This window comes from Gossypium raimondii, chromosome 13 (genome assembly GCF_025698545.1).
Source record: "Gossypium raimondii isolate GPD5lz chromosome 13, ASM2569854v1, whole genome shotgun sequence".
Lineage (NCBI taxonomy): Eukaryota > Viridiplantae > Streptophyta > Magnoliopsida > Malvales > Malvaceae > Gossypium > Gossypium raimondii.
The window spans coordinates 3,451,013-3,470,533 of NC_068577.1; the positions used below are offsets into that span (position 1 = coordinate 3,451,013).

At 36.1% G+C, this 19,521-nt stretch overlaps 1 protein-coding gene across 1 annotated transcript; it reads left to right on the plus strand.

Moving 5' to 3' along the window:
* Positions 1–15,950: 15,950 nt before the first annotated feature.
* Positions 15,951–19,189, plus strand: LOC105781298 (uncharacterized). Its single transcript, XM_012605833.1, has 3 exons — positions 15,951–16,345; positions 16,615–17,407; positions 18,104–19,189. The coding sequence occupies exons 1-3, from the start codon at positions 15,951–15,953 to the stop codon at positions 19,187–19,189; spliced, it is 2,274 nt and encodes a 757-aa protein (XP_012461287.1).
* Positions 19,190–19,521: the final 332 nt, after the last annotated feature.

A 19,521-nucleotide genomic window follows, 5' to 3' on the forward strand; every position in this document is an offset into this window, starting at 1 on the left:
ACGTGGCAAAATTGCTCCCCTAGGGATGCGTTTTAGCTAGTGTTTTTTCCCCAAAATTGCTCCCCCAGGGATGCGTTTTAGCCAGTGGATGGGTCCGCACTCACTGGGTCTGTTCAATCTGCTGATTGAGGAGCCGTATGTTACGATCTTTTGGGTGCAATTCTGGGTAATATTTACTGAAATCGGATCGAGATGGGCTGGTTACAAGACATATTCCCGGAGTCGGGGAATGATTTGAATGAAGTAGAAAGAATACGATATGCTCGGGCATACATTTTTGAGATGATTAAAGGTTATCTGATGCCAGACTTGTCACGAAACCTCGTACATCTGAGGTGGCTGTTGAAACTCGTTGATTTTAGAGCAGCTAACAAATTTAGTTGGGGTCTGCCGTGTTGGCAACATTGTACCGGGAGATGTGCGGGGCGACGCCACCAACTAAAGCAAAAATCGGAGGTTGCCTATCACTACTACAATCATGGGTTCGATTTCGCTTTCCATTATTACGTCGTTGAGTGGACCACCCATATACATTCCCACTCATAATAAGGTAAAATTTATATTAGATTTTACAATTATTACATAGATTTAAATTATAATTGTATGCTAAAAATTTATTTGATTAGGTGGAACCATTCGGCGAGTTAGGTGGAACCATTCGGCGAGTTATGTTGGAATATGTAACACCCCTAACCCGTATCCGTCGCCAGACTAGGGTTTAGAGGCTTTACCGGACATATCGAAACATTTCATGATCACTTTACAATCAAAAGTCATACATCGACCTATCATAGTCAAACATCGACATAATTCATTTTATAAATGAGCGTATAACATTATATCCATCGATATACATCTATATCATATCGAATTATTGATCATACATTTTAATAACCTATATACAAACACATACCAAACCATTTCATTCCATATCATGAGGCATTAATAATCATTATCTTATAAAATATTACTTGACATTACCACATAGCCCCAATGTACTTTTAATACTACTAAAGTATGCGAATCACCATAATATTAATAGCTATTACTGAACTCAATTGCCTAACCAAACATACCAACTTCATAGGTAAAACATCATTCCAAAATTACATATACTATTCAAGCCCATTTATCTCTCATTCAGCTATCAAAATTAACCACAAATGTAGTACAAATTTTCTTTACTCGATGTTAAACCAAAACCTGTCATTTCATTACCAACTAGCCTTACTAAATATACACATTATACTAGCCCAATTGTTTAACCATTCATCCATGAGAAATATATATATATTTTTTACCTATTATTGCTGAATATAAATATACTTCACAAATCATAATTCATCTCACATAGAGAGTGAATCAATTTTTATCATTTGTCAAATAGATTACAAAACAATTTATATAACCAAATATAGATACATTTTAAACCACACCAATAAACAAATTCTCATGGCATTGCATAATCATCATATATCAAAAACAATCACACTTGACATTTACATCACATAAACCGAATTAACCAATGCATCCTCAATGATATAATCATCCCTTTTACTTAATTAACCAAGCCGAATCATATCATCATCTCACACCTAAAATGACCCACCTATCACACTTCCAAATTATGCCACTTAATAGACCGAATATACCTAGCATTTTACCTATTTAATCAAGCCAAATCTCAAAACCATTCCACACATAAATTATACTACAAATCATACTTACAAGTTTAGCTAATACAAGACCGAAAATCACTATCATAGCTTCATTAGCAAAACACTCAAAACAAATCCATCATCTTTATACCAAGCTTACAAACATGATCTAACCATAAACCATATATACATATATATCCTTTCATCATACCAAATTCATATACCAAGCATACCACACATATATACCATGTCCCAAAATTACTTAAACATTAGCATTAATATCAAGCCATTTACGCATGGCTAAATATCTACAAATTACAAGACCAACCAAAATAAACACTAGTCTATACACGCCATACGTTCAAATTTTCAAGCTTTCAAAATATCGAAATAGAGATTGATAGTGTGACGGACTTCCTTGACGATCCTCGAGCTCATAACTAACCTTTAAAATCTAAAAACAATGCATGAACAAACACACAGTAAGCTTAAATAGCTTAGTAAGTTATAAGCAAATAGTTTATCAAAGAACATATAATTTATACAATTAGATCGAATACTCTCAATCTTGAACACACACACACACAAACACACACACATATATATATATATAATCACATTTAAGCAATTAGTTCACATTTTCATGTTCAACCACAATACTTACGTTTATTTCCAAATTTCATAAAACTCAAACATACCTGATTCATTTAAATCGAACTCACATTTTGTCTTGCCTTACCTTTGCTCGTAGAACCATTCGGAATCAAAAAGTATACGCGGATAACTCAAAAAGATCGTACAATGCCAATGTCCCTGACGTGGTCTTATATGTAATCAAATAACGATGCCACTGTCCCAGACAGGGTCTTACACGTAATCATATACGATGCTAATGTCCCAGACATGGTCTTACACGCAAATCTCAAATCGATGCCAACGTTTCAGACGTGGTCTTACACAAAATCACATATTAGAATCCTGTGGTTCGAATGGGCTTTCGAATGTCGTAATTCAATCGTATCAAACTCGTAAACAATTCTCCCATGCATAAAATAATTCGACATTTACACATATGCTCATTAAATTTTAATTTGGCATTTATAATACATATATATTCAAATTAATGAAATTTATTTACTTATGAACTTACCTTAGACAAAGACGAGCGGATGGAATTGACTATTCGACCACTTTCAACTTTCCCCTATCTAATTTCGTTTTCTTTTGTTCTTGATCAATATAAATTCAAATTTGGCTATTTAATAACACATTTTATTCAAATTTATTCTAAAAACACATAAATAGGAAAATTAAATTTTAGCCCCTAACATTTCACATTTTTTACAATTTAGTCCTTAATTCACAAAACACAAAATATTCAAAATTTCACCACACCCAAGCTTGGCCAAATTCCTATAGGGTCCCTAGCAGCCTATTTCTTTCATTTATTTCACATTTGACCCTTAAATTTACAAATTTCACAATTTAATCCTTAATACACATTTTTATCAAAAATTACTTAATTAAACATAATAATCTATCAACATATATTTATTTTTCATCATCAAATAATAAAACAACAAGCTCTCTCCAATGACAAATCACAAAATCCACATCCAATTGAAAAATTTAAGCATGGGCTAGCTAGTATTCAAAGCAATGATACCAAAAACGTAAAAATTATCAAAAATCGAACAAAGAGCATACCTAATTTAAAGCCTCAAAGTGCCGAACCTAAAACACAAGAATGGCTTCTTTTCTCTTCAAGTTTCGGCAAGAAAAAAGCCAAATGCATGGCTATTTTGTGTTTTATTTTATTTATTACACATTAATACATAATTTACTATTTTAAACATTATTAATTCATTTAAAATCCACTAACATATGTCCGTAAAAGTCCACTCACAAATCCATTGGTATAATATCAACATAAGGACTACACATTAGAAAAACCATAGCAAATAAGCACTTTAACAATTAGCTAGCCACTTTTGCATTTTACGCGATTAAGTCATTTTTTTAAAATCAAGCACACAAACGATAAAATTTTCACACGAAATTTTCACACATATAAATTAACATGCTGTAGAAACCAAAAATAATATTAAAATATTTTTTGACTTAGATTTGTGGTCCTGAAACTACTATCCGACTAAGGTCTAAACCGGGCTGTTACAGAATACCTATCGCTCTTGAAGATATACGGCTTCTATTAGACCAAAGGTCGAAAGCGCAAGTAAGTATTAAATAAAATATATAAAAATAAAATAGTCGTTTCATGTTTAGTATTAGTATTATGTATATAACAAATATTTTTATCATGTTCATATAGTTTCAATGGACACCATATGAGGATTCGAAAATTTGAGCAGTAATTTCGGGTGAATTCTTTCAAAATCTGAACATTTGGCATGTGAAGGTCCCATTGGTCAACTATGCTACCGTGGAGATGCATCATATGGATAGAGTGTTGCGGTAATTTGGATTTTTGACAACCGATTCTCGTGGCACCTGAGGTGCTCAATGATAAGCACAAAATTGACTTACGATAAACGAATAAGAATTGGCTGATATTCTAGTTGAAATATATCAAAATGTGAGAAAATTGGTATGATCATATACCTATTCAGGAACCGATTATCGTTCTAGAGTTAGCGTGCGTGCCAGATTACATGTCATGGTTCAGGATCCATGGCAAGCCAAATTTATTGTCGGAGGAGTAGAGGCGTCAGTAAATTCGTGTCGAAAGGGAATGATACGGCCTTTTAAATTCAAGGAGAAGGGATAAGACACGAGCCCATCAATAGTGCCCACACAATCGCCAGGCCCAACGCCTCAACTGACGACACCCACATCATAGCCTCTTCAGATTATGCCAGGTGCGTATCGTAGCCCTTATATGCATCTTAAATTTTATATGTTTCTTTTTCCAGTCCTATACTAGGTTGGAATGCATGACCCGGTGCATCTCATTTCCCGATGACTCCAATTCAACCGATGATATATAGGCTACCATCGTAGGAGGGATCGCATGAGGGACCGTCAGGGAGCTCTGCTCATTACCAATCCCCATCGCCTTATAGGATTCAAAGACCTTCCCCATGGGTGATGCAAACACCTCCGCATTCTCTATTCTATCAATGTGGGTCATCCTCCCAACACCAACACCAACACCAACAACCATAACCCTCAACCCCTTCCGGAAGCTGAACCAAGGAGGAATCCAGCACTTAACTGTCGACGACCCCATGCAGCACTGATTTCGACGTGCACCAACATTAATTTTTTTAATATATTTGTACAAACAATTTTTATATTATTTTATTTAATAAAATAAAATTTGTTTTTAATATTTTAATAGTAATTTATTTTTTATATTTTTAATAAAATAGAAATAATGCAACATAGTTTTATTACAGTAACTATCAACTATTTCGATTTGGACATGATCGAATTGTATGACCTAGGTTCCTACACCATCCGCACAACTTCTGTTAGTTTGTTCTTTCCCAGATATCCATATTGTTACGTATTCTACTCGAGCAAGGTCGACCTTTTGGTTTGTGACGTAATTCTCTATCCAGTAACAACTTAAACGGAGCAAGCGATACAAACGACCACTTATGTTCATCTAGGTAATGTGGAAATACGTGTTTCCACATATTATACATGTATTTTATTTTGTACACTTCGTCGACATATCTCATGGGATCCAAACAGAGATTCTGACAAGCTACAATTGCATGAGCGCATTGATAATGAAGTGCGTCAACCGTCCCACAGTCGCAAGTCCTATTTCTCAGGTGTCATGATATTGCCCGCTTGTAATACCTTGATTCAGTCTGTCAAACTTCGTCACACGAAACCATAGGTTGTCGCGACCATGACATACTGTGTGCATAGTGTTGGCCCGCGCCTTCGCCTTGTTAATTTCTTGCAATACCTTCCAGTACTATACATGGCTTCCTTGCATTTGGCCTTTATAACTCACTGCTCGCTTTGAAAATAGTACCGCTAAAAGAAAATATGTCTCTCGCATAATCAAGGTTATCGGTAAATGACGCATTTCTTTTATAATAGAATTTATGCATCCAGCCAGATTTAAGGTCCTATGACCATGTTGTAGGTCACCGTCGTATGCTTGTGTCCATTGTTCAAAAGGTATGTTACACAGGTAATCTACGCCTTGTTCGTTAACTGAATGCAAAATCGCCAACATCTTATGAAAATGGTCCTTATTGATCTCGTACCCTGCCAATATAAGTTGATAGCGAAAATTACATACCACTCTTTCATTCAGAATAAATTGAATACTACAAACAAAATTGTATTAATAGAGATTAAATACCCATGTTGGTCACTTTCCATCGTTCAGTAGTAGACCAATATTTCCCGTAGTAGTTAGATGCAATATACTTTAGACAATACTGATGGTGTGTGCGATCTTATAGGCTTCTCTGTCACTCAATTGCTACTAGTATTCCAGTACCCCGATTCGATATAACGCATATATCAGGTTAAGTGCAGACACACCTCATTAACCTAGAAAGTAATAAATCCCAGTCACCACCTAACTCTCCTGAGGCTATTGCAAACGTAATTGGAAGGATTCTTCCACTGCCATCCTGTGCCACAGCTAGGAATAACCAATATGTATATCTACCATACATAAAGGTATCGTTAATTTGTACCAATGGCTTGCAGTACACAAATGCATCCTGACATTGCTTAAAGATCCAAAACAGACGCTTGAACACTTGGTATCCACGGAGCAATCGGTTGTTGTAGTACGTAGGTGTCATTTCAAGATTTGTTAGTCAACCTGAGACGTGCCTTTTTAGCACCTGACACCACTGCCACACCTTATTATATGAAATATCTCACACACTATGCATCTTTTTCTACACCTTCTGCTTAGCTATCCAAGCTTTGCGGTAAGAGGGTATGTACCTCAATTGGCATGAATATTGGCAATAAAGACCGATACTGAAGTCCTGGGATCCGCCTTCACCGTCAGTAGTATTAAGCTAGCTAACATATCTGAATCCATCTTGGGATGATCTTGTGAAACACCTGTCAACTGAATAAATTAAATAATGCAACATTACGTAATAACAGTATTATTCAAAACCCTTAAACACTCAGTGATACTGTACAAGTAACACATGTATGTGGACCTTTATATTTTTTTATCTCCTACAAGCCTATTTTTTTCCTAACCAAAGTCATGATTTTCCATGAACATGTACCATCTTGCACTGTACACTTGGCATCAAACTTCTCAGATTTGGATTTAACCACGTTGTTGTTAATCTCATTCATGATGCTATGTTGTTTCAATGCACCAAGAAAACTATCCTTACTGGAAAAATCCTTACTAACTTCTAATTCACCCGAATCCAATGATGAACTTGTACAGTCACGCCTTCTGTGTGGTAAATCTTAAAACTTTAACACATCATCTGTCGATAGATCGACATTATGCATGTGGGCTGAAGGGAGTACGCCCTGAATCGCGGATCCTCTTTTTCTTTATCTAAACCCCTTTTAAAATCGTTAGGTTCAGTTGGAACAAGCTCCGGTTCAGAAAATCATGCAACTTCTCCATTATCAAGGCCGGGCTCTCAAGGTGGATCCACATTGGACTCATCACCATTATCTGCAACGTACGAGGTCCCCTCGCCGGTCGACGTCGTAGGGAGTACATCATCCCTTCTTGTGGACGTTTCTTAACGTCTCCAATCAGATGTGGATTGCCAACCACTAGAAATTGATGTCATTCCCAGTACGTATTTTCAGCATCGAACATCGACCCGTCGAGGTGCATGTCCCATCCACTAACCGAGTGTCGTGCAGGAATTGTGTATTCCATACTGCTATCAAACACGGGCGCTTCCATGTTTTGCCTACCACTAACAGAGTGTCGGGCAGGCGTCGTGTATTCCTCTCGTGTAGCAGTAGATGTTGAAGTCGCAAATGCTTCATTTGGAGATGATAATTGTACATATAGCTCAAGATAGGGTGATCGACTAGCGAGATGAGTCTGTACCATCGCCTCCAAGCTACAATCACATTTGATATCAAATGAGTCATATGTCACGGGATCAACCGAAGCATAAAATTGATACTTAATAGACGAAACTCTCATTGGTGTCGTTCCGAACATTTTAAGCCTAATTCTTTTACGAAATTTCAAATCTATGTTCTGGTTAAAAACCAGTCGTGTTGTGTTCTCTTATAAAAAAATCATTGTTCTCGGTGTCGTTGGCCTCATCGTCATAGTAAATAATAGCACTAATACGTTCACTCATCTTCAGTTTCTGTTATACTTAGCCTCAATTTTTCTTGCTGTAACTTATGCAACCTGAGAATGAAATTTGAATCATTTATAGTCAAGGGCCAAACAGGAACTACTGTGGAAAAAGAGAGTCCATGTGGGAGCTTTTCAATAATTTTGCTGACAGTGTATCCTTCTTGAAGCATTTTTGACACTATTTGTTCAGAACTGTCTTCTCAAAAATACTTTTTTAGGAACTACTGTAGAAAAATAGTGTCCACGTGGGAGCTTTTTTCAGTAATTTTACTGACAGTGCATCCTGCTTGGAGCATTTTTTACATTATCTTTTCAGAATCGTTTTCTCAAAATTATGTTTTCAGAACCTATTGTAGAAAAACAAACAAAAGTTTTTATATTGTCAATATAATTTTCCCTAAACCCTAAACACAAAATTATTTTAAAAAATAAAATCCTAATTTAATTTATTTATTTAAAACCCAAAAAACCTATTTTAATTTATTATTTAAAAAACCTTAAACCCTAAACCTACCAAAAACCTAAAAACCCTAAACCAAAAAACCTTAGGGACTAAACATGCAAAAAGCCCTAACCCTAGAAAAGTACAGGCTAAAACACGCCCTAGGGGAGCGATTTTGCCACGTCAGCAAAGCGAGTCCACGTGGGCGTGTTTTGTGCTGACATGGCAAAATCGTTCCCCCAGGGATGCATTTTGCTGAAATTTCCCCCAAAAATGCTCCTACGTGGATGCGTTTTGCTAAAATCGGCCCTTTCCGATAAATAATGAAAAAATTGACCCATTTCCGTAAATAAAGTTGGAAATGAGCCATTAATGATAAAAAATGTTTAAAATGACTCGCAAATTTTTCAAGATTATAAGTTTGAGTGGATTAAGGCACCTAATGTCCTCAGATAAGTATAAATATAAATGATTTAAGATTTGGGGTTAAGAGTAAGTTATAAAATGAGCTTATATTGCGAAGTTAGTTCATCTACTTTAATTTTTCGAATTTGATTCTTATACTTTACTTTACGAGAATTGAACAATTAGTCCAATTGGATGACATTATTGAACCTTGCCATTAAATGTAACATAGAAATCAACAATTGAATAATTTATATGCAGCTAATTACAAAAATCAACAGTTTAAATTCATATATTTATCAACCATCTAATTAACTTCTCGTGAAAAGGACAAATATTGAGAAATTAAAGTAAAAGAAAGTAAATACTAAAACCCAATGAGAGTCAAAATTAAGATATTTCAAAAAAGAAAATAGATTATTAAATATATTGGTATTTTTCTAATAACAAAGTTATATACTTTTTTTGGGGGGTCGAATATAATCAAAAAGTACCTAAACCATGAGCTAAAGAATGTTGAGATTCACCTAACTTCTTTAATTCCCACATAAAAGCCAAAAGCCATTCAATAAAAAAAAAGTTCAACTGGATTGACGGATGAAATTGATTGAATGAGAAATTTTCAAGATTATTTCAATTTAATGAGAATTAATATAATATAAGGTTATCTTTATCTTAATATATTATCTCAGTCTGAACAATATTATATTCAGATCGTAAAATGGTTAAGGATACTTGTGGTTATATATTCCAAAAAAATTATCTTTGGTAATAAGATTATTTAGCACATTATTGAATATGTAAGATTATATCTGGTTCATTTGGTTGGAATGTAATAATCGTCCTTGTACTATACTTTGGATTGCATTTTGGTCCCTTCATCGGAAAAATGAGCAAAACGGTTCCTATATGTTGGAGAAAAATAGTCCGTCCATTAAAATTGTGCTATCAAATGCTTATTTTGTTGTTTTTTGTATAAGGTATAATAACAAATTTAACTCTTAACATTTACATCTTTATGCAATTTGCCCCTACTCTTTTTATTTGAAGCAATTTGTCCTTCAATCTTTCATTTCTGATGTGACACTATTTTATCTAATATATCATGTTAGAAATTATACTTAAATACATTACAAAATATTTTTAAAATAAGTTAAAACATGAAAATTAGTGTAACATTTTTGAGGTTTGGAATTAGTATCAACCAAATATATTTGTACATGAAAAAAAATCTATTTATCAATATTCTTAATAATATTTTCTAAAAAATCAATATTCTTAAAATATTTCTCAATTGTACACAATTGAGTTTTTATCGCTTAGTTCACCTATGATTCAACTATATATCAATAATTGAAGTATATATCAGTTGTATTTATATATAATAAACGTGTGCTTACCTTTAAATTGATTACATTTTGTAGCAAACCCATCATTAATCAGCTATAATTTTATAGGGTGTGACTCACATTTATCGAAAAGTTTGCAAACACTTAAGACAACAATCAACGAATAGTAGAAGAAGGATTAAAATAGGCCCGGTGTTATGACGAGCAAGTAGGATCGTCGAGACAACGTGATGAAAAGCCCAAACAAATGCGGCATTGACGTCATGACGAGGAGAGTTGGCACGTCACGACATGCTCTCCTATTTGGTAACTGCGTTTTAGACTTCAATCGGGGTTGCTTCTTCTAGCTGGACTCTAATTATTCTAGGAATATTTTAGTATGACTAGAAATTTAACCTAAGTTTATTTAAAGGGGCCATTGTATCCCTGTTTTGACACGTCAATCAGTAAGGGCTTTTCTTGAGGGAGGTAATGTAATGGCCCAAATTTAAGGTTATCAAAATAGTGGTTTCGTAACCACAAATCTGATGAGGAAAATTTTATTTTTTCTTATATTTTTATGGTCTATGATTTCACAAAATGATTTCGTGAAAATTTCGTTTGAAAATTTCGACGTTTGGGCACTCAATTTAGTCAAAAAGACTAAATTGTAAAAACTGCAAAAGTTGAGTTCTACATGTTAGAGGTGTCCAATTGTTGTGAAACTTTAAATTGGAGGTCCTTATATGGTAAATAGACCATTGGTTAAGTTGGTAGACAAAAATGGACATGGGATAAGTGAAATAGGAAATTTTTAAGTTAGGGGCAATTTGGTAATCTAGTAATTAAATGAATTAAAAGGGAAAAAGATGGCAAAAATCATCATCTTTTTCATTTGGATGAAATCAGCAAGGGGGGAAGCCATGGTTAGGGTTTTCAAGCTTCCAAGCTCCATAATCAAGAAGAACGAAACTCGAGGTTAGACAAAGGAAAGAATAAATTTGAAGACTAAGTTGGTGAATTGGGCTATAATTGGTACCGAGGTAAGTTTACGGTAAATAAATGCAATATTTTAATAATTATTATTAATGATGTTATTTTCCAACAACTATGAATTTATTTCATGAATTTATTTGATGATGATCCAAGCATGAAATGATAGAGAATTAAAATTAAAAAGTCCCGTTGATACATAAGGATGGTACTGGATACGAATGTCATGACATTTGGGTAAAGAGGTCTCATGTAAGACCATGTCTTGGACATGGCATTGGCACCGAGATGAGAGGTCCCATGTAAGACCATGTCTGGGACATGGCATTGGCACCGAGACGAGAGGTCCTATGTAAGACCATGTCTGGGACATGGCGTTGTCACCGAGATGAGAGGTCCCCTGTAAGACCATGTCTGGGACATGGCCTGGGCACCGACATGAGAACATCCCATGTAAGACCATGTCTGAGACATGGTTTTGGCATGTTATTATCAGAAGAGACCCGAGTATCCTTATTGTTCCAATGTAGCTCAACGGGCTAAATAACGAATCATGTTCAGGAAAGTTCAGTTAAAAACATAAATGGCAAGCTCAGGTAAGTTATAAGAGTTAAGAACTTATTATATTATCAATTGATATTCAACGATACAACAAGAGAAGAGTAATTTATGCACACCAAGTATACTAAGTAAACAAGCAAGAGAACTAGAATGAGATTAACTAAAGAGTAAACTAGAGATATAGACACTTGAGTTTAATTATTTGTGTTTAATGTTGTTATTTATTTGCTAGAAAACTTACTAAGCTTTATGCTTACTTCTTTTATTTCTCTTTCTCTTATAGTATTGCAAAGCTACTTCAAGGATCCTAAAGAAGTCGGAGATCGTCCACACTATCAACCACAATTGCTCGGTATTTTATGACAAAGCACGTTTGAGTTATGGCATGTATAGGGACTTAGTTATTTTGCATGTTTGTAATTATGATTTTGCTAAAGAATGATGTATAAGTATTTGATGACGAATGGTTATTAAAATGGTTAAGTATAAAGGTGTTTGTTGTTATAAAAGCCCAGGTGATAAGTTATGCATGAAAATTGTGGAAGGGTAAAATTTTGCAAAGAAATAGAATTCAGGTAGCACAGTGACGTGACTTTAAAAAATAACCTAGGATGATATAAAATTAATTAGAGGATTTAAAATATATAGAGTGAAAGCTTGTTGAGTATACTTTCATGGAAAAATAACGGTTTAGCAAAATGAAATTTATATTTTGAGATATGTGAATTTTGGTGAGACAGGGTTAGAACGGTTTTGGAGTCCCCTGTTCTGAGTTTAGAAAATCATTAAAAATTGTACAAAAATATTTATGAGTTCTAATTTATATTTCTATATTCCTTATTGAGTCTGTTTTCTGTAGGAATAAGTAAGAATACTATATGAAAATCCTACAATGAGAAAACTTATTTTTAGTGGCAAGAGGTCAGGACAGTTGAGTGATGAAACAAGGGGAGACTTCAACTAATAAACTGTACTAATTGGTTGAACCAAAAATTTTAAAAATTTTATGGTAAGTATATATATGAGTCTAGTTTCAGGGAAAATTTAAGGAATTAAATTTCGAGTTCCGTAGCTCGAGTTATAATAAATTTAGTAACTGCTGCATGATTGGACAAATTTGCTGTAAATAGCGAAATTAATTTTCAAAACAAGTTTTTATGCTCCGAATTAGTAAGATAAGCTAAGTAATGCCTTTAGAAAAATTTAAAAAATTTTAAAATTTTCTTCTAAGAAGAGAATTTATTAGGTGTCCGATCACACCTTGGAAAAAAGATCGGTGGCGACTCCTTTTTCAAATAAAATCGAGATTCGATTTTCAAGTTTTCAATAATTACTTCGACTAGTGCCCATCGCCAAATTTTTAGGTCGCTACAGCTGGCGACTCCGCTGGGGACCTTTTTTTTTTTAGAGTCGAGTCTGATATTAAACGCGTGTTGTCAAAATTTTTAAATTTTCTTGTTCAAATTAATTTTTAATCGTGATCCTTGAATTTTATTTTTGAAAAGTCATGCATCTGCATTCGGTTTTTAAATTAATATTTTTCTAACTTGTTTTATTTTTCTGTTTTGTTTCAGCTCTAAGTTTTACGTATTTTGGTTTGTTTTTTTTAGTAAAAATAAAAAAATAAAAAAAGGTTTGTGAGTTTCTCCCCACACACTGTGCACTTACATTCTTGCATAACATAAGCTCTCTACCCGGGCTCTATCCTTTTAAGTGGAATAAACGCTACGCCTTCGTGAGTTAACTCGTCCCTCTGCACAGGCTAGTGAATTACTTCCGGGTTACATATGACTTATGCTTTCGTGAGTTAACTTGTCTCTCCGCATAGGCATAAGTAAATGTAATCCCTCGAATTGAGCTCGCAAGCCCATGACGGGTGATAACCGAGGCTCCGTACTAGCCTTAGTAGGTGACAGTATAGACAATTTGAGTATTTTTTTAGAACCAAAACCACATATAGTGAACTGTACGAGCCACCCGATTAGAGCCATGCCGAGCCTCTGTCCGTTAGATAATTACCAAATAAGTACATGGGAGAAACGCCTCTTACCTTGTATTTCTTTTACATTTACACTTTTTGCAAGGGAATCAGGTCTGTTTAATAAATTTGATCGGGTAGATTGATGAGCATGTGGGGTAAGTTTATTTTTGTAAAGCATGATAGGGTAAAAAACCAAAAAAAATGTAGGTCGATTTGTTAGATTTTCCATAGTTTTTCTTTGTTTATATTTGTCGTGATTGCTAACTAAGTTTATTTGTCTTAATTTTATTTTTCATCATGCATCATGGGCATCTCATTAGGAAGGTGTTGATTAGATATTGGTTGCCAAAAATGGGTTTCTGATAGAGAAGTCAATTACGCAAGTAACCGAGAAAAAATGTTGTAGTCAGAGACTGGTCTTTGAGGACCCAGAAAGCAAAATGGACAATTTAAAGGACAGATATACCTCTGATCTTTCCAGGAAGGCGACTTCGAATGCTCGTCAGAATAACCCCGAAGATTTGACTTGGATCTGGAAACAATGAGACTCAGGCACTAGAGGCATCTTTATTGGCAAAATATTTTGTAATGGACTCTTTTGATAAATGAAACACCAAAATATGGGGCTATCTTAAAATCAACACCATTTTTGCATATTTACACATGACTAGCATCCATTGGTCATTCATTCATTCATTCATTGCATGTACATATCACCATTGCCATTCACTGAGGCTAAAATAGTGTAATTCACAGTTGCGACACAAGTCTAGAATCACGTCATCCTTACAGGACACGTCTAAGAACTAGAACTATGGATGCTGAACTTAATAAAAGAATCGAAAGGATGGAAAGGGTTCAAAAAGAGTTACAAGAGCAATTGGCCAAGTTACAACAAGAGGCAAGAGATATGATGGTGAGATCTCGAGAAGAATCACTCGAGCAAAGAGATCAAATGCCTAAAATGATGGAAATGATGACAGCTTTGGTTAAAGGAAAGGGACCCGTGCAAAGCCCTGACATCATGGAGCCTCAGTCAAGAGCTAATAATGATCAAGATCCGCTTTACCCCCTAGGATTCACTCCACCTCACGCTCATGCAATGCAAAAAGGATATCCTCAAGGGGAATCTACAGTCCTAGAACAACGTCCTGTACCACCTGCTCATCTAGGGCAAGGTATATTTGTATCGAACCCTGAGGCTAATCCAGCAGATCCAATTGTTCCAAATCTGGACGATCCGGTGGAAATAGCAAAGTTGAAAGCTAATGATTATGACGCTCAAGATAGGTATAAAATCTTAGAAGAAAGGCTCAATGCAATAGAAGGTACTGAAGTCTTCTCTGCCTTGAGTGCTAAAGAACTCAGTTTGGTGCCTAATCTGGTTCTACCCCCGAAATTCAAGGTTCCAGAGTTTGAAAAATATGATGGAACGAGATGTCCAAAGGTATATCTTATCATGTTTTGTCAAAAGATGACTGGCTATGTGAATGAGGACAAATTACTGATACACTGTTTTCAGGACAGTTTGGTTGGATCGGCTCTTCGGTGGTATAATCAGCTTAGTAGAGAAAAATCCAATCATGGAAGGACTTAGCATCGGCGTTTTGCGAGTAATACAAGCATGTATCAGATATGGTACCCGATCGACTAACCTTGCAGATGATGGAAAAAGCCAACGGAGACTTTTAAACAATATGCGCAAAGATGGAGGGATGTTTCAGCTCAAGTGGAACCCCCGTTGACTAAAACAGAGATAACAGTCCTCTTCATCAATACTCTGAAGGCACCGTTTTATGATAAGTTAGTAGGAAGCGCCATGAAAGACTTTGCAGATATTGTAATATCTGGGGAGCTTATAGAGAATGCCATTAGGAGCGGGAGGATGTAAGGCCTTGAAAGTTCAAAAAGGGTAGTACCCGCGAGGAAAAAGGAGGCAGAAACCCATATGGTCGGAAATGCAAGCCACCATACTTCCAACCCTTACTCATTTCAACCACGACCTCATTACCGCCCGCCTTCAAACTTCTACTTTCCTCATCAAGGTCCTTACTATCCAACACCTTCTCCTTATCCTGTATATGCCATGAATAATCAAATACCGTTCGCTATGTTTCCACCAAACACCATGCCCACACAAAGCCAACCTAAAAATGAACAAAGGCCAGCAAGACCTAATTCTGAAAGACCTTAGCTTACACCAATTCCTGTGTCATATGGAGAATTATACCCGAAGCTATTGGAAAAGCAATTGATATCCCCACATTACATGGCACCCTTGAAGCCCCCATATCCGAAATGGTATGATCCTAACACTAGTTGCATGTATCACACTGGAAATCAAGGGCATTCTACAGAAAACTGCCTTGCCTTTAAAAGAAGGGTTCAAGATCTCATCGATGCTAGCATTCTGCGATTTGATGGCATTAGTAATCCTCTTCCTAACCATGCTGATGTGAATGTGGTAACAAATGAAGATGAGAGGCAAGATAATCTAAGAAGTGCTTTGATTGAAAAGGGTCTTCAGAACATCAGCATAAATGTTGTTGACAGCGGGGGTGATGCAATTGAGGATGTTTTAATGATACGCCACTGTCCTCCAAGATATGTTTTGAACAACTGGACTGCTGTGGACCTCTTTGTAGCTTCTAAGTCCTCTCCAGAGTAATGCCCAATGTTAATTCTCCATTATTTTGTGTGTTCCTAAATAATGGGATTCATTTTGTAAGAGCTTATGTTTGCTCTTTATCATTTCAATGAACATTAATGAAGATGCATTTTGTCATGGTTTTGTCATTTCAATTAGTGTCTCAATTATTCCCGCTTCTCATAGCTTTTTCCTACACATATATCATATCATTCCATAACATTGTGTGTGTTGATTCTAATACTTTGATGCTCCTCTATAGTTTTATTTCTCATTCACCTTTCAGGTGCTCATATATCCATGGTATGAACAATCCTGTTATAAGTCCTGAAATTGATTTCGAGAAGGCTATTTGTTTAGGAGAATTTGAAGCCGATGAAGATGCTGAAGGTTTTGTCTCGTCTCATGACTTACTGAGAATGGTAGAACAAGAAGAGAAACAGATTCTACCCCATCAAGAATCTATTAAGACAGTGAACTTAGGGAGTGAAGAAAAGAAACAAGAAGTGAAGATTGAGACTTCCATTTCAGGGAACACCAAACAAAATTTGATCGACTTGCTCTATGAGTACAAAGATGTATTTGTCTGGTCGTATCAGGATATGCCAGGGTTGAATGAGGATGTGGTGGTCCATAGGCTTCCATTAAAACCAGAATGCAAGCCCGTTCAGCAGAAATTGAGAAGGATGAGACCTGAAATGCTGTTAAAGATAAAAGAAGAGGTTAAGAAACAATATGATGCTGGCTTTTTACAGGTCTCTAAATATCCGGAATGGGTAGCTAACATAGTCCCGGTACCGAAAAAATATGGCAAGGTACGAATGTACGTAGATTATCGTGATTTGAATCGAGCAAGCCCTAAGGAAAACTTTCCTTTGCCACACATCGATACGTTGGTAGATAACACAGCAAAGTATTCATTGTTTTCTTTCATGGATGGTTTCTCGGGTTATAATCAGATTAAGATGGCTCCCGAAGATATGGAGAAAACTACATTCGTTACAATGTCGGGAACGTTCTGCTATAAAGTGATGCCGTTCAGATTGAAGAATACTGGGGCAACATATCAAAGAGCCATGGTGATGCTGTTCCATGACATGATGCATAAAGAAATAGAAGTATATGTCGATGATATGATTGCCAAGTCTCGGGGAGAAGAAGAGCATGTTGGGAACCTCAGGAAGCTATTCGAAAGATTAAGAAAATTTCAGTTGAAGCTTAATCCAGCCAAGTGTACATTCGGGGCTACCTCGGGAAAATTGCTAGGTTTTATTGTCAGCGAGAGAGGTATTGAAGTTGATCTAGACAAGATAAAGGTCATACAAGAACTGCCACCTCCGCGTACACAAAAAGAAGTTAGAGGATTTTTAGGAAGGTTGAACTACATTGCTCGATTCATTTCTCAACTTACCAACCAATGTGATCCAATTTTTCGACTCATTCGAAAACATAATCCAGAAGAGTGGAATGAGGAGTGCCAAGTGGCCTTCGACAAGATAAAATAATATTTGTCTAATCCTCCGGTGCTAGTACCGTCGACCTTTGGAAAACCCTTAATATTGTACCTGACCGTGTTTGAAAACTCAATGGGTTGCGTACTGGGGCAGCATGATGAGTCAGGAAAAAAAGAAAAAATGATTTACTACCTCAGCAAAAAGTTCACAAAATATGAGGCAAAGTACCCGTCAATTGAAAAATTCTGCTGTGCATTGGTCTGGGTAGTTCGAAAGCTCAAACAATACATGTTGTATCATACAACGTGGTTAATTTCAAAGCTAGATCCATTAAAGTACTTGATGGAATCACCTGCACTCTCAGGGAGAATGACACGATGGCAGATCCTATTATCTAAATATGACATTGTGTATGTGAGCCAAAAGTCGATAAAGGGAAGCGCGATAGCTGACTTCTTGGCAAGTCGAGCAATGAAGGAATATGAGCCGCTGAGATTTGATTTTCCAGATGAAGACTTGATGGGTATTTCCGAAGGTGAATCATTAAAAGATCAATCATGGAATATGAGTTTTGATGGTGCATCGAACGCGTTGGGGCACGGGATAGGAGCAGTCTTAGTGTCACTGGAAGGAAACCATTACCCGCTCACTGCCAGATTGAATTTCTTCTGTACTAATAACATAGCAGAATATGAAGCTTGCATCATGGGACTTCGTGCAGCTATTGAATGGAAAATAGAAATCTTAGAGGTGTATGGGGACTTAGCGTTAGTGATTTATCAAATTCGCGGATATTGGAAAGTGAGAGATTCAAAATTAGTTAAGTATCGTGATTTCGTGGCGAAATTGGTAGAATTCAAAGACGTGACTTTTCAATACTTCCCACGAGAGGAAAACCAATTGGCTGACGCCTTGGCCACCTTGGCTTCAATGTTCAAAGAAAATAGAGAAACAGAAATAATGCCTCTCCAAATGAGCATATATGAGGCCCCCGTACATTGTTTTAGCATTGAAAAGGAATCAGATGGACGACCATGGTTTCATGACATATTGGAGTACATTAAGAATCAAAGGTATCCCGAGCAAGCAAACGAGAATGACAAAAGAATAATCAGAAGAATGGCGGCTGGTTTTGTTCTTGATGGGGATATCCTATACAAAAGAGGAAATGATCAAATGCTCCTGAGATGCGTGGACAATGTTGAAGCTAGAAGAATACTTGAAGATGTCCACGAAGGAATTTGTGGAACGCATGCCAATGGGTTTACTATGGCTAGGCAGATTATGAGACTTGGTTATTTTTGGCTGACGGTGGAAAGGGATTGCATTAGCTACCACGAAAATGCCACAAGTGTCAAATATAAGGCGATAAAATTCATGCAGCTCCCTCGCCTCTTCATGTCATGACTTCGCCATGGCCTTTTTCTATGTGGGGCATGGATGCCATAGGGCTAATCTCCCCGAAGGCCTCCAATGGGCATCGATTCATTTTTGTGGTTATAGATTACTTTACAAAATGGGTAGAAGCTGATTCATTTGCTAATGTGACGAAGACTGCAGTCTGCAGGTTCCTAAAAAAGGAGATCATATGTCGATATAGTTTGCCTGAGAGGATCATTTTAGATAATGCTTTGAATTTGAACAACAAAATGATGAAAGAAGTGTGTGAGCAATTTCAGATAAAGCATCATAACTCCTCACCCTATCGCCCAAAAATAAACGGAGCTGTCGAAGCGGCC

Excerpts from the sequence above, each read along its gene's own strand:
- LOC105781298 (XM_012605833.1), top strand. The coding sequence starts at position 15,951 with ATGGCACCCTTGAAGCCCCCATATCCGAAATGGTATGATCCTAACACT. Across the intron at positions 16,346-16,614 it reads GCTTCTAAGTCCTCTCCAGA|GTGCTCATATATCCATGGTA; the intron begins GTAATGCCCAAT and ends TTCACCTTTCAG. Across the intron at positions 17,408-18,103 it reads CAACATATCAAAGAGCCATG|CTAGATCCATTAAAGTACTT; the intron begins GTGATGCTGTTC and ends TTAATTTCAAAG.